This window comes from Lissotriton helveticus, chromosome 1_2, assembly GCF_964261635.1.
Source record: "Lissotriton helveticus chromosome 1_2, aLisHel1.1, whole genome shotgun sequence".
Taxonomy (NCBI): Eukaryota; Metazoa; Chordata; class Amphibia; order Caudata; family Salamandridae; genus Lissotriton; species Lissotriton helveticus.
The window spans coordinates 299026906-299043167 of NC_136058.1; the positions used below are offsets into that span (position 1 = coordinate 299026906).

The 16262-nt window shown below is 50.3% G+C and overlaps 1 protein-coding gene across 4 annotated transcripts in view; it reads left to right on the forward strand.

The window, feature by feature from the left end:
- Positions 1-16262, forward strand: part of EIF2B3 (eukaryotic translation initiation factor 2B subunit gamma) — a 635310-nt gene that overhangs the window by 391093 nt on the left and 227955 nt on the right. For all 4 annotated transcript variants that reach the window (XM_078671767.1, XM_078671768.1, XM_078671769.1 and 1 more), the window contains one exon: positions 2690-2767. In XM_078671767.1, the coding sequence (XP_078527893.1) occupies positions 2690-2767 (78 nt within the window). The remainder of the gene's footprint in view (positions 1-2689; positions 2768-16262) is intronic.

Here is a 16262-nt window from a genome sequence, read left to right on the forward strand (position 1 = left end):
CAGCCGCGTATGGTTGAAACTCTATCTCATGTATTAAATGAACACAGCCACAAGGCCGACAACCCTGGGGTCCGGCGGCGTACGGGAGATTGATTTAGAATTTCACAATCATGTAAACATTCGGCAATGCAATAAAACGAAAAAGAAAATAGTGAGTGTAGATCCGCAGGTCTTTTTTTTGAACCTTTTGTTAATATGCAAACTCATAAACACAAAGCTATGCTAGCGCTCATCGATGTCATTTTGTGAGCCGTGGCCCGCTGTAACACTTGTAAGTCACATGGAAGGATGACAGACTTGCTCACTCTCTAGGAGGGCGCGGGATGGCATCAAGGGGAGATGAGGCTGCATAGCTTCTTGGGCGTGTTGGTTATCGGGTGATTATACAGCGTATCCGACCGGATGGGGGTGTCTGGTAATAGTTAAGATCACCGATAAGCAAGATCCTTGCATGGTTCATGACAAGGTTGGCCATTTGTTCACTTAACGAAAGTGGAAAAGAGGGCATGAGTTGGGGAGGGCAGTATAAAAGCACCAGCGCGAGAGATCCGATGTCAGTGCCTAATGTAATGACCAGATTCTCAGCTTCTGGCAGTTCAAGGGAGGTCGAAGTATCAAATGCATGATTCTTGTGTATTATGGCCGCAACGCCCCCGCCCATCTTCCCTGAGGGTCGATTGACCGTTAAGATATAATAGTCTGAGGGGAGGGCCACCAGTATATCTTGCGTAGAATCCTGGGTAAGCCAGATTTCGGTGATCAGCAGGACATCCGGTTTTTCTGAAGCTAGCAACAAGAAGATGTCCAGCTGATGTTTCACCAAGGAACGGGTGTTCAGATAAAAAACACGGAGGGTGGTCACATTGTTTAAGGGGGGAAGGGAGCTGGAGGGGGGGGGTTTGAGCAGCCCGCCTATTCTTGCAAGATACCATTAGTCAGGATGCGGTTATAGGTAGTAAGTTCTAGGGGGACTGGCTGTAGTGCTAGCTTTCTTAATGCTCCAGGGGAATAGAAAATAAATTGGCCAGCGCTCTTGGCCCCTGGTCCCGGTCGGTCGCAGACGGGCTTGCCTTTGGCGCGCCCGCTGCGCGCGTCCGCTGCGCTTCCGCACTGTGATGGACATTTATTCCTGGCCCCGCCTCCAAACTCCCCTTCCTGCCGGCCGATTGGATGAGGCCTAAGGTGGGGAACTGGAAGAGTGAGAGGGGTGCGGAAGAGTGAGTAGGACTTCAATTTTTAAAAAGGCAACGTGATTCGGATCAGTACAAACAAGTATTTTCTAAAGCATAAACAATTTTAAAAACAGAGCGCTAGCAAGCCAGGTCCGCGCGGAGGTAAGACAACAATTGCCCGCTTCCTGTGCTGAGGCTGCTTTTAGGTGCCTGGCCCCGCCTCCAAGCTCATCTCCTGCTGGCTGATTGGATGAGGCCTAAGGTGGGGAGCTGGACGAGATAGAGGGGTGCGGCAGAGTGAGTAGGACTTTAATTTTTAAAAAGGCAACGCGATTCAGATCAGTGCAAACAAGTATTTTCTAAAGCATAAACAATTTTAAAAACAGAGCGCTAGCAAGCCAGGTCCGCGCGGCAGTAAGACAACAATGGTGGTGGTGGGGGTATTTACCGCACTTGTGCTGTACAGATGGAGCTCTGCACATTGATAGGGGTATTTATCACACTTGTGCTGTACAGACAGAGCTCTGCACCGTGGTGGGGTATTTACCACCCTTGTGCTGTACAGACGACAGACGGAGCTCTGCACTACGATGGGGTTATTAACCACTCTTGTGCTGTACAAATGGGACGCTGCTGAGTGATGAGGGTATTTACCACACTTGTGCTGTACAGGCGGAGCTCTGCACCGTGGTGGGGGATCTGTTATTCTACAGTGGGGTGTTTATCGGATGTGGTATACACCTGCTATACTGAGTATTCCTAAGAAAAAAATGGGAACTATTCCGGGTTTTCTCTACAAAAACCCCGCCTTCTGATAAATGTGGGCTTGCCAAAATGTACCTGCGGAAAATTTTGGGTGTCCCTTATTTGACATATAACTTATAATTGTGATTCCCGGCACAAACTGAAGTTCATGCACAGAAAATAATTTTCACCCCTGATCCAAATCAGACATTTAGACGGATGTGTTGGGACAAAGACCTTCTAAGGGACCGGTTTTCAAACCTGCATGAGATAAAATGGAACAAGTCATTTGTTGGTCGGGGTGGTTAACCTGCATGAGATGGAATGGAACAAGTCATTTGTTGGTTGGGGGTGGTTAACCTGCATGAGATGGAATGGAACAAATCATTTGTTGGTTGGGGGGGGTGTTTAACCTGTAAGAGGTGGAATGGAACAAGTACTTTGTTTGTTGGGGTCACTTAAGGCATAGGCTAGGCATAAAATGCCATTGAACTATACGGTATAAACTGCAACATTCTTCAGCGCAGCCGAGATAAACTGTCACTAATTTAGGAGCCACTCACAAATAATGAATCAAAAGGGGCCATTGCGGCCCCTTTTGATTCATTATTTGTAAATTTATCTTAAGGTGTCTTTCTATAAACCTGTCATGTCTCTCACCTTGAACACCGGATTTAGAGTCCTGCATTGTGTGCTGGAACATGTTCTATTCAAGCGGATGCTGTTCTGAATATGTTGTCCTAATTCCGGGTTTTCTCTCTTTCCCGTCATAGGTTCCTAAACTGCTGAGCCAGCTGTGTCCAGAGGAGCCTCTCGTCCACCCCTCAGCCCTCATTGGTGACAGGTTCATGGTGAGTGTGATTCTGGCCTGCGGGGCTGGTAGTTAAAGCCTTGTGTGCTCTCCTAACACCCTTAGGGCTGGTAGTTAAAGCCTTGTGTGCTTGCAACACTCTCGGGGCTGGTAGTTAAAGCCTTGTGTGCTCTCCTAACACCCTTAGGGCTGGTAGTTAAAGCCTTGTGTGCTCGCAACACCCTTAGGGCTGGTAGTTAAAGCCTTGTGTGCTCTCAACACCCTTGGGGCTGGTAGTTAAAGCCTTGTGTGCTTGCAACACTTTCGGGGCTGGTAGTTAAAGCCTTGTGTGCTCTCAACACCCTTGGGGCTGGTAGTTAAAGCCTTGTGTGCTCGCAACACTTTCGGGGCTGGTAGTTAAAGCCTTGTGTGCTCTCAACACCCTTGGGGCTGGTAGTTAAAGCTGTGTGTGCTCTCAACACCCTTAGGGCTGGTAGTTAGAGCCTTGTGTGCCCTAAACACCCTTGCGGCTGGTAGTTAAAGCCATGTGTGCTCTCAACACCCTTGGGGCTGGTAGTTCAAGCCTTGTGTGCTCTCCCAACACCTGCGGGCTGGTAGTTAGAGCCTTGTGTGCTCTCAACACCCTCGGGCTGGTAGTTAAAGCCTTGTGTGCTCTCAACACCCTTGGGGCTGGTAGTTAAAGCCGTGTGTGCTCTCAACACCCTCAGAGCTGGTAGTTAGAGCCTTGTGTGCCCTAAACACCCTCGGGTTGGTAGTTAAAGCCTTGTGTGCTCTCAACACCCTCGGGCTGGTAGTTAAACCCTTGCGTGCTCTCAACACCCTTGGGGCTGGTAGTTAAAGCCTTGTGTGCTCTCAACACACTTGGGGCTGGTAGTTAAAGCCTTGTGTGCTCTCAACTCCCTCGGGGCTGGTAGTTAAAGCCTTGTGTGCTCTCAACACCCGCGGGTTGGTAGTTAGAGCTTTGTGCGCTCTTAACACCCTAGGGCTGGTAGTTAAAGCCTTGTGTGCTCTCAACACCCTCGGGGCTAGTAGTTAAAGCCTTGTGTGCTCTGAACACCCTCGCGGCTGGTAGTTAAAGCCTTGTGTGCTCTCCTATCACCCTCAGGCTGGTAGTTAAAGCCTTGTGTGCTCTCCTAACACCCTCGGGCTGGTAGTAAAAGCCTTGTGTGCTCTCCTAACACCCTTGGGGCTGGTAGTTAAAGCCTTCTGTGCTCTCCTAACACCCTTGGGGCTGGTAGTTAAAGCCTTGTGTGCTCTCAACACCCTCGGGCTGGTAGTTAGAGCCTTGTGTGCTCTCCCAACACCCTTGGGGCTGGTAGATAAAGCCTTGTGTGCTCTCAACACCCTTGGGGCTGGTAGTTAAAGCCTTGTGTGCTCTCAACACCCTCCGGGCTGGTAGTTAAAGCCTTGTGTGCTCTCCCAACACCCTTGGGGCTGGTAGATAAAGCCTTGTGTGCTCTCAACACCCTTGGGGCTGGTAGTTAAAGCCTTGTGTGCTCTCAACACCCTCCGGGCTGGTAGTTAAAGCCTTGTGTGCTCTCCTAACACCCTTAGGGCTGGTAGTTAAAGCCTTGTGTGCTCGCAACACTCTCGGGGCTGGTAGTTAAAGCCTTGTACGCTCTCAACACCCTTGGGGCTGGTAGTTAAAACCGTGTGTGCTCTCAACACCCTCAGAGCTGGTAGTTAGAGCCTTGTGTGCCCTTAACACCCTTGGGGCTGGTAGTTAAAGCCTTGTGTGCTCTCAACACCCTTGGGGCTGGTAGTTAAAGCCTTTTGTGCTCTCAACACCCTTGGGGCCTGTAGTTAAAGCCTTGTGTGCTCTCAACACCCTCAGGGCTGGTAGTTAAAGCCTTGTGTGCTCTCAACACCCTTGGGCTGGTAGTTCAAGCCTTGTGTGCATTCCCAACACCCGCGGGCTGGTAGTTAGAGCTTTGTGTGCTCTCAACACCCTCGGGCTGGTAGTTAAAGCCTTGTGTGCTCTCAACACCCTCGGGGCTGGTAGTTAAAGCCTTGTGTGCTCTCAACACCCTTGGGGCTGGTTGTTAAAGCCTTGTGTGCTCTCAACACCCTCGGGTTGGTAGTGAAAGCCTTGTGTGCTCTCCTAACACCCTCAAGGCTGGTAGTTAAAGCCTTGTGTGCTCTCCTAACACCCTCAGGCTGGTAGTTAAAGCCTTGTGTGCTCTCCTAACACCCTCAGGCTGGTAGTTAAAGCCTTGTGTGCTCTCAACACCCTTGGGGCTGGTAGTTAAAGCCGTGTGTGCTCTCAACACCCTCAGAGCTGGTACTTAGAGCCTTGTGTGCCCTAAACACCCTCGGGGCTGGTAGTTAAAACCTTGTGTGCTCCCCCAACACCCTCGGGCTGTTAGATAAAGCCTTGTGTGCTCTCAACACCATCAGGGCTGGTAGTTAAAGCCTTGTGTGTGCTCTCAACACCCTCGGGGCTGGTAATTAAAGCCTTGTGTACTCTCCTAACACCCACTGGGGCTGGTAGTTAAAGCCTTGTGTGCTCTCCCAACACCCTCGGGCTGGTAGCTAAAGCCTTGTGTGCTCTCCTAACACCCTCAGGCTGGTAGTTAAAGCCTTGTGTGCTCTCCGAACACCCTCGGGGCTGGTAGTTAAAGCTTTGTGTGCTCTCAACACTCTCGGGGCTGGTAGTTAAAGCCTTGTGTGCTCTCCCAACACCCTCGGGGCTGGTAGTTAAAGCCATGTGTGCTCTTAACACTCTCGGGGCTGGTAGTTAAAGCCTTGTGTGCTCTCCTAACACCCTTGGGCTGGTAGTTAAAGCCTTGTGTGCTCTCCGAACACCCTCGGGCTGGTAGTTAAATCCTTGTGTGCTCTCAACACCCTCGGGGCTGGTAGTTAAAGCCTTGTGTGCTCTCAACACTCTCTGGGCTGGTAGTTAAAGCCTTGTGTGCTCTCCCAACACTAAGCATGGGCGGATTTTGCGAATCTGGCGTTCTCGAATGTGCGTATTTACGGATTCGCAATCCGCAAAATCCGCGAACTCTCGCGAATTTGCGGATTTTTTTTTTTTGTGTGTTCGCAAGGGTTTCTGCCAGTTCGCGAGGATTTTGTACCAGTTCGCAATTGCGAACTTACTTGTCGGCTAGCAACGGCCGCGACTATGTTGTTTCTACGTCTGGTTCATCATCACAGGTTCACAGCACCCTCTGTTTCACCACTGCCACCCTCTGGTACACCCATGCCACCCTCTGGTACATCACTGCCACCCTCTGGTTTGCTTATCACTGTATATTATGGGGGTGAAAAAAAGAAAGCATACCTGCCCTGCTTCAACTGAAATGAATTAATTTGGGGTTGATTAATGTGTCACTGAATTTAAACTGCCAGTCTGGCGCCTGCTTCCTTATCTGTAATTTGCTTTCTGTTGCAGTGCAATTTTTTTTCACAGGACCTTTGTGGCCTACTTGTAGCTATTCTATGAGCCTGCTGTGAGGGTCAGAGCAGGGTCATAGAATAGTTGCAAATAGGCAACTGAACTCTGGAAGGGCCCCTCAGGAAGCACTAGAGGGAATGGTTACAAATGTTAAGATTGAACTTTTGCACCTGCTGAGTGCTTTCAGTTTTGCAAAAATCGTTTTCTGCAATTTCGCGCGATTCGCGGGGCGCGAATTCGTGCGAGATCGATTTCGGAAGCCGCAAATACGTGCAAATACAGGATTTGTTTGTTTGCGGAGTGTTTGTTCGCGTGATTTTTTGCGTGTTCGCAAGCCGCTTGTAGCGCAACGTTTGCGAAGTTACCCTAGCGGTCGTACATGGGCGCGGCCATCTTGTTTGCGTGACGTAATTCCGTTTCCGGGCGCTATGTGTAATCTCGCAAAGTGTGCGGCTCGCTAGTACAATTTCGCGTGTGATCGCGAGGAAAATCTCGCGCGAACTTACCCACGCGGTCGTGAACGGGCGCGGCCATCTTGTTTCTCATTCATTGCTATGGTTCTGGGCATGCTTTCTGTATCCTCTCTGAATCTCTGCCATCCTTTGCTTGTTTGAAGTTTTTTTTAATCTATTTTACTTATTATCTATCCCTCTATTTTTCTAGCTCTATATTTTTGTGTTTTCTGCTACTTTTGGTTAATTTTAAACTACTTTTTTAAACTCTTTTCTTTTCTTCTTCCCTATTCTATTTCTTCTTTATTATTTTGCTTCCTTTCTGCCCAGACCATGGTAAAGGGAGCCGGGAAGCATCCCGAGAAGGGGAAGGGTCCCGCACCCTGTGCCCGGCTCCCGTGCGGGCGTTTGAGGGGGGAGAATGTCCAACCCCGGGAGATCTTCAGCGCGGAGGAGGTGGGCGCACTAGTTTTTTATGTTCAGCGCCGCCTCCCCAGGACCATCATGGCAGGCGGCAGGATCGCTAGCGGGTACGGGATCCGGGAGCGCCGGAAGCGGTGGGAGAAGGTGTGCCGGGCCATGTACCAACACTCTCGGGTCCGGCGCACCTACAACCAGGTCACCCACCGTTGGACGGATATCCTGGACCGGGAACGCGATCTGCTGGATCTGCTCGGCCTTGAGATCCCCGGGCTTGGTGAGTAGTAGCTATTTCTTTACTACTCTGTTTTCTCCTGGTCTGTGTGTTATTATCTTGCAAATTTTTGTTTTTTACCAAGAGCAATAATGCTGCTGATTACATTGTAGGTAAATTATATTTCAAAATCTTCTGTGCATTTTAGGTGCACTGCTCTCCTTCTCAGTAGCGCTGCTACTATGCTTATTTGTTTTCGATTTTGTGTTCATTTCATTGGCCTGTGAAATTATGCATGAGTGTAGTTTAAAGAACTGCGTAATGCTAGACACTAAGGGTCAGTTTTTAATTACCGGCGCATCCCTGCAAAGTAGCAGGGATGCGCCAGTAATGCGCCGCGCCACGCCAACACCACCCATGGTGCGCCGTATTTACAATGCGGCGCACCATGTGCCCGAAACGTCACCGAAGCGTTACGCTTCTGTGCCGTAAAGGCGGCGCATTGCTGGAGCTGCGTCGCAACGATGGTGCAGCTCCAGCAATGCTCTGGGGTGCCCTATCTCCCCAATGCTGCGTCAAGCCGTATGTCTGCTTCAAGCAGGCGCAGGGTTTGAGTCACGCATCATTGTCCTCAAAGTGACTGATTGAAATCTTGTAGATGTCCCTCGGCCACTTTTAGGATGCGTTCCTGCGCAGCAACGCCCTCCCTTGCGCCGGAACGCCCCCTGATGGCGCAGGGCTTTACAACGTGATGCATCTCCCATATGCGTCACGTTGTTAATATACGCCGCACCATGGCGCCTCTTTTGTTCTGCCGCTGCGTCACAAAAGTCACGCAACAATGGAGCAAAAGAGCCGCAATGGGCTTCTAAATCAGCCCCTACAGACTCAAGTCCAGTCCTTCCTTTGTACACATGGCGATAAGAAGAAATAGTGGTGATGGATTGATAGTTTGAGTATTCACTGATCTGCAATCACGATGGACTTTGTCTGTGACTTCGCGTGCTGCGGACTGCTGCCTGCCAGTCCTAGGCGAACCTTTTTAGTAGTTTGTTTAGTGAGTTACATAAGAACTTTCCAAGTCGACGGTCCGCAAATCAAGCAATACTAATAACGTAGTAGACCACATGAGATCGGTCAATATATCCCGTGGAATAGTTGTCTATTTGCTATTTCGCCAAAATATTTGGTTATTGTTCTTTTGAAATGTTTGATTTGGTTGACAACAATCATCCATGTTTTCGGGTCTTTCTTTCTTTCATGTTGTACATCAGCTCCCCCCAGGGGCAAGAGGACAGAGGAGGAGGTGGTTGCTGCTGCTGTAGAAGGCCAGGATCGGCCAGGCGAGGGCTCCTTTGCTGGCCCCAGTAAGTTTTCATGTTAATATAGAGTACCTATTTTTTCCAAGCGTTCCTCATTCGATTTTTTCTAAATCGTCTTTGATCTTCTTGTAGACTGTATCTAAATTCTTATCCTGCCTCGACTATGACTCCCTGTGGTATTACTAGATTATTCTTATTAGTCTGTCTATGTAGCTAACTAAGATTGCACATTTGGCAATTCCATTTGACTCCCATTCTAGTCAGCAATAGCTGTATGCACTGAGCCTTCCCTGGAAAAAGGAACATTTTTACTTTAGATTAGACAGTCACAAATTATTACATTGTTTTCTGTTTTTTTTCACATTTCTTTATTCCTAGACCAAATATTATATAGTAGTGAGTGGTGTATTCTAACAATCTTAAATGTACTTTGTAGGTGGAACATCTGGTGGCGGGGCCAGCGCGGAGGTGGTGGTGGTGGTGGATGATGACGAGGAGGACAACACTTCTGGGGAGGAGGCGGTGCAAGTGCCGGACGACACCAATGTGCCTGTGAGGGTGCACACGGTGGTGGCGGGCAGAGGTAAGCTATATATTCCTTACTTGTTGAGATTGAAGACTGCAGAGTGTGCTTTCTGCACGGGTGTATTATAAATCAACCAGGTAGTAGCCTCCTCTAAATGTACTTCGACTTAGCTGTGAAGTTTTTGGCGAGAAGAATGCCAATCAGATCTGAGATGAACTTGATGGATGGGATGAACGAAAAGCGAAAGAAGGGTGTAAGTAAGTGTGGAAGGACGAGAAATTTAATGATGACTGGCAAAGAAGAATGATATGTGTTTGCTTGGTCCCCGAGGTGGCTGAGAAGGAAAGAATATGGTATGGTGCATGGCTGGGTGAATGATGAAGCAAGAATGGGTGGAAGGAGAACAGCCTTGGTGGGTGAAACAGAAACTGTATGTGTGCATATACTTTGAATGGATGGATGCCTGGATCATGGTACTATCTGACTCTTAGATAGCATATGTGTATCTAGAGAGAGTAAGTAGACGGTCACTGGATGAACTAAGTGTTACTTTGAAGAGCATGTAACACCGCACCCACACGTCCGTTCCAGTGTAGGAAAGGCAAGGAAAAGAAGTTGTAATTTTGTCCAAATACTACCATGAATAGTAGCAGTAGTTTGTATTGCAACTGCAAGCACAGCATATATCCGGTTATTACGGTGGACCCTCCCTACCTCTCTTAATAATTTTAGTTTAGTAGTAGTACGTCATTCATGTGTGGGTGTATCACTGTTCACTCAATAAAAAGCAAAGCACCTAAAGTCATCCCATATGTAATCAAATATACATCCCATGTGAAGTGATAGATAATCAGATTATTTAGTTTCTTCTTTTTCCTTTTCTAGTACTCATTTGCACTGTAGGGTGAAAGTTACATTAATTAAGCAGTAGCCCTTTTAACAGAGTATTCTCAGTGCCACCTGTAATGGAAAAATATGAGCTTCACCACCTGCATGTACTGTACCAGTACAGTAACCCAAGTCTGTCTCACTCATCATGGTGTGCGTCTGTTTTTCTCGGGTGCAAGTTCACTGCGCTTGCATTATGCCGGCTTGCAGAAGATAACGTACCAATTTTCCTAAACAAGAGAGAAGAAGAAGAATAAGACTGGTGTACTGTCATAGTCGACTGTAATGGAAGTCCATAGTGCTCGTAGAATTTGTTCCTTAAACTCACACTAATGTTAGAGCAAGGATGAAGAAGTGGGAGGTTAGATAGATACTGGCCTCAATAGTTATGTACTGTGCTTTCAAGTTGCTAGTTGTACTGCGACACAACTTTTTGCTCAATCATTTTGTGTTAATCTTAAGAGCATTGGTTACAGACTATGTCTTTCTTTCTTTATATAGTTGCTCCTTCCAAATCCAAAAAACCATCAAGGAAGGAGCAGGCTCGAATGGCCCGGCAACGGAGGCTGGATGCCACTGTCGCAGAATATCGGCGGCTGCTGGCCCTGGAGGAGGAGGAGGACACGCAGTCTACTACTACATCTACTGCGACAGCTGCATCCTCCTCCGGGCCACACGGGCTGCCAGCCAGCGCAGTGCTCCAGCGGTACGGAGCCGGGCTACCAAAGCCAACTGCCACCGCCGAGCAGCAAAGACATCAGCTGCCCCCACGGGAGTTGCAAGGCACGCCAGCGCCGCTTATCCCTCAGAGTGTCCTACCTGGAGCAGGAGGTCTCAACTTATAAGAACTTGGTGGAGGGCCTCCGCTCCGACCATACCACCCTCCGCAAGGAGTATGATGCCCTGGCCGCTACAGTGAACAGCATCCTGCCGTAGTGTCCCTTGCCCCTTTTTTAGAGACTTTTGGGGGGTGAGATTTGGGAGTTGGGTTCTTTTTGGGACTTTTGAAAGACAATCGTTGGGGTTAGGGAGGGTCTTGAGGGAGATTATTTTGTTAGGGCTATACAAATATACTTTTTGAAACTTTATCTGAGCATACCTGTTTTTTACTGCTTTTGAGTCTGGTGGGTGGGGGTTTAACAGTAAGTTTGTTTTCCTGAAACTTAAGTCTGTGTCATTTTCTTCCTTTAAGTGTAAATGGCTAAATGTTTTCAACACTAAGTGCCTCTCACAGAGTAAGTGATCCCCCCTTTCCCACCATGGATTTTCTTCAAATCACTTGCAACCAAAATTACACATTCCCACGAGTGCTTTAAGACCCTAGAACTCAGTTGCAAAAATCAAGAACACCCCGAAACGAATGCAATCCTGCTGCTAGGGCTCACCCTAACGAACCCTAAGTTACAAAAAGTGACAAAAGGCTTTCCCGCATGGATGTTGTCCAAACCAGTTTTATCCGGTATTAGAACTTCCCAGCAATGGCCCCAGAGCCGTCAACCTAGGCGAAAACAAGTGGAAGACCCCCAAACAGCCAAAAAGCAAAAGTACAAAAATTGGGACTTAGACACTTTCCTGAAAATTTCCAAAATCACTCAGCACGCGCTCTGCAGCTAGGCCCTAACTCCCCTCTGCCTCCATGGATTCCCTTCAAACCTCTTGCAATGAAAAGTATCCATACCCAGCAGTGCTCCCAGACCCCGAAACCCACCCACAAACACCAGGAAGCCCCCCAAACAGGCCCCCGAAAACGCTACATTGAGCGAAAAGGCAGAAGATGCAAAAACTTTTTCCTCATGGATGTTGTCCAAACCAGTTTTATCCGGTATTAGACCTTCCCAGCAATGGCCCCAGAGCCGTCAACCCAGGCGAAAACAAGTGGAAGACCCCCAAACAGCCAAAAAGCAAAAGTACAAAAATTGGGACTTAGTCACTTTCCTGAAAATTTCCAAAATCACTCAGCGCGCGCTCTGCAGCTAGGCCCTAACTCCCCACTGCCTCCATGGATTCCCTTCAAACCTCTTGCAATGAAAAGCATCTGTTAGAACTGGGGGTCTCTAGTTGGCAGAGGTAAGTACCTTAGACCAAGTAGGGACCCTTGCTTCTAGTCAGGGTGAAGGAATAACCCTCTGGGATAACCCCTGCTCACCCTCTAGGTAGCTTGGCACGAGCAGTCTAGGCTAACCAGAGGCAATGTGGATAACATTTGCACTTAACACTACAATAATCCCCAATCCACCACAAACTGAGACCACACAGGTAAGTATATTTTATAAAAAATATATATCTTTATCTAGTTTCAGCAAGGTAAATAAAACAGTTGCACGATAATCACTTCTTTAGAAAGATGTATCACTTAATCTTAATGGTTGCACTTAATCTTTATGATGGTACTTGTGAATAGGAAGTTCTTAGAAACAAAACAGTCTCAAGTCTCTTGTGAATCAGTACTAAAAATGAGTCATACTGCTTCCCTTATATTAGCTCGGACAACGAGCAGTAAAAACAATGCCAGCTGTTAACTGGGTCAAAAGGATCAGCCCCTGACGCCAGGGGCCCTTCGCGCTACAAGCGCGCCTCACCGGAATGCTGGGGGGGACTCCTTTCCCCTCGTTCGGCACTCTCTCGTGCACCTGCTGGCCTCGGGCGCCCTGCGCCTACCAGAACGCACTCGGTTCTGGTCCCGGCCGGTCCCTCCTGCTCCCCCGCCTGCTCTCGACAATCCAACGAGCGGCGGGGAGCGGACCAGCCACTCAGGTGCTGGGACGGCAGGCCGGGGGCCGACGACACTCGGAAGAATCCCTCGGCGAGGGCAGGTCACTTCTTCCAGGGTCCGGCGGTGATCGCACAGCACTCCCAGGGGTCCCGAGGACGGGGACCAATCCGGTCGCGGCGTCTGGGGCGAGCCTCTGGTACACCCGGGAGTCAGCCAATGGCAGAGCGGCTCCCGGGACAGGCTTGTCGTGACGCTTCCGCTTCCCTCCAATCCATGCACGATAACACTGATGACGCTGCGCCGCACGGGCAAATCCCGTCGCGGCGTTAGTGAGGGGGCTCGGCTCCCTCAGCCAATGGGAGCGCGGCGGCTTCGTTCTTCGCCGCTTCAGCTCCCCAACGATCGGCAATCTTCTGGGGATACTCTTGGCCCCCGGCAGCGGCGGTGACACAGCCCACAGTTGTTTTCAGTGCGCCTTGCACTGGGGAGACCCACAGACCTCCGCTCTTCACCCCACACGTGTCGATGAACACGTCGATCTCGGCCGCACGGCAGGCTGGTTCAGCGCGGCGCTCTCCTTCAGATTAGAGAGCAGCCAGTGCGCTACACCGCCTAAACACAGTGTTTCTCGCTCTTTTCACCACACAGCAGCTTCAGGGGGGGGGGGGCACAGCAGAGTTTTGTAGTCCTTGGGCAACCTTTATGTCCTGGGTTGCAGACAGGGGGCCAGCTCTTCTCAGGCCCTTGGAGATTCAAGTTGCAGACACAGCACACAGCAAAGTCTTGGCAGTTTCAAGCAGGCAGGGTCACAGCACACAGCAAAGTCCCTTTCTCCTCCTCAGCTTCCAGTTAGACAGCAGAACAGGTCAGCCCTTAGAGCACACAGCAAGGCAATCTTCCTTTAGTTCTCCAGCCGTCCTCCTTCCAGCAGAGGTTCCTTCTTGCTTGTAGGATCTTAGAATCTAATCTTCTGTAGTCAGGGGTCCTTTCCTTATACCCCTCAATGTCTTTGAAGTCCTTTGAAGTCTTTGTGCAAGGGAGCCCTGGGCCCGGTCTAAACCAGTTCTGGGGGTTGCGGAGCACTGAGGTGTTTCTGGTTTTCTTCTTCCTGTCAGCTTCAGGGTCAGAGGTGTCAGTTGGCCGGCAGGAGGGAGAGCCAGCATGGTGGGCAGGCAAGCACAGCCCGGCACTGTCAGGCGCTATCTCCTCCCACCTCCCGGGCAGCAGATGTGCCCTTTCATCCCCGGGCTGCCTCAGGCCCTCTCCTCCGGGGGCTCTGCAGCCCCCCTGTCACACCCCGACCAGACAGGCATTCCACAAACCCAGGCACACAGAAAGGTTTAGACAAGAGAACAGCCACTTTCTAAAAGTGCTATTCTCCCACACAGGATTTAAAAACAACCTCCACTAAAAGATGTGTCATTAAATTCTGAGTTCAGGGATATCTTTCACTCATGTCCCATCTTGTTCCTATGAGGAGATAGGCTGGTATCCATTGGGACCAGCCTCCCCCATGTTACTCTATGGAGCAAGATAACCTTACAGCATTTGGCATTTACTGGCCTTGATAGTGAGGCCTGCCTTCTGCAGAGCCTTCAACACTTCAGTGAGGTGTTGCAGGTGTTCCTCCCAAGTGGAGCTGAACACAGCAATGTCATCCAGGTAGGCTGCGCTGAATTGCTCCAGCCCCGCCATTACCTGGTTGACTAATCTCTGAAATGTGGCAGGGGAATTTTTCAACCCAAAGGGCATGACACGGAACTGGAAGTGCCCCTCTGGCGTTGAAAATGCTGACCTCTCCTTGGCCCCTTCGGTTAAGGCAATCTGCCAGTACCCTGAAGTCAAATCAAAAGTGCTCAGGTACTGGGCAGCTCCCAAACGATCCACCAGCTCATCAGCTCGGGGGATGGGGTGCGCGTCAGTCTTGGTGACCGCATTGAGCCCACGGTAGTCCATGCAGAACCGAAGTTCTGGGGTGCCACCGGGGGTAGCAGCTTTCATAGGCACTAAGACCACTGGGCTAGCCCAGGGGCTGCTGGAGGGCTCAATAACCCCTAGCGCCAACATCTTGGAAACTTCTTCCTTGATGCTAGCTCTGACCTTGTCAGCCACCCTGTAAAACTTCTGTTTCACAGGCATGCTGTCTCCAGTGTCCACATCGTGGACGCACCACTTAGTGAAACCTGGGGTCAGGGAGAACAGGGGGGCAAACTGACCCAAGACTTGGCGACAGTCCTCCTGCTGCTCTGGGGTCAGGGCGGGGGAGAGGACCACACCATCCACTGACCCATCTTGCTCCTTGACTGCCAGGAGGTCAGGGAGAGGATCACTATCCTCCTCCCCTCCAGCATCTGTAGCCATGAGCATAGTCACTTCAGTCCTCTCAAAGTGGGGTTTGAGGCGGTTCACATGTAGCACTCTCAGGGGCTGCCTGGGAGTCTTCAGGTTAACCAAATAGGTAACCTCGCTCTTGCGCTCCACCACCTCATATGGCCCAGACCACTTGTCACGGAGCGCGCAAGACTCCACTGGCGCCATCACCCACACTTTCTGACCAAGGTGGAACTCAACCAGTGAAGTGTTCTGGTCATACCACCTCTTCATTTCCTCCTGGCTAGCCTCCAGGTTCTCTTGAGCGAGCTTCCTGAAGCGCTTGGTCTGGTTGCGAATGGCCAGCACATAGCTGAACACATCCTGGGGGGTTTTCCCACGGGATTTCTCCCACCCCTCCTTCACCAGAGTCAGAGGCCCTCTGACAGGGTGGCCATACAGCAACTCAAAGGGACTGAACCCTAAGGGGTTCTGAGGCACCTCCCTGTAGGCAAACAACAGGCATGGCAACAAGACATCCCATTTCCGCCTCATGGGCTCTTCCAGGCCCATAATCATGCCCTTCAGTGTGCGATTGAATCTCTCAACCAACCCATTTCCTTGAGGGTGGTACGGAGTGGTGAATTTGTATGTCACCCCACACTCCGCCCACAGGGACTTCATATACCTAGAAATGAAGTTAGTCCCTCTGTCCGAGACCACCTCCCTGGGAAATCCCCCCCCGGGAAAAGATTCCCATCAAGGCACGGCCCACCACTGGGGCGGTGACTGTCCTGAGCGGGATGGCTTCCGGGTACCGAGTGGCATGGTCCACCAAGACCAGGATAAACCTGTTGCCTAGGGCCGTCTTGGGATCCAGGGGCCCCACGATGTCAATGCCCACCCGCTCAAAAGGGGTGCTCACCACGGGAAAGGGTTGGACGAGTGCCACGCACTTCCCTCCGCTCTTGCCACTGGCCTGACAAGTCTGGCAAGATTTACAAAAGGCAGAGACGTGCTTCTTCATCTGGGGCTAGTAGAAATGGGTGACAAGCCTGTGATAGGTCTTGTCTTGCCCCAGATGTCCTGCGAGAGGCACGTCATGAGCCAGACCCAGTAGGAAGTTCCTGAAGCGCTCCGGTACTACCAGCACACGGGCTGCACTGGGCTCAGCGAACTTAGGCTCACTATAAAGTAAGTCATCCTCCCAGTAGATCAAATGCTCCTTGGACCCCAGGCCTGCTGCCTGGTCTGCAGCCTGCTGCCGCACACCAATGAGAGAAGGGCACTCCT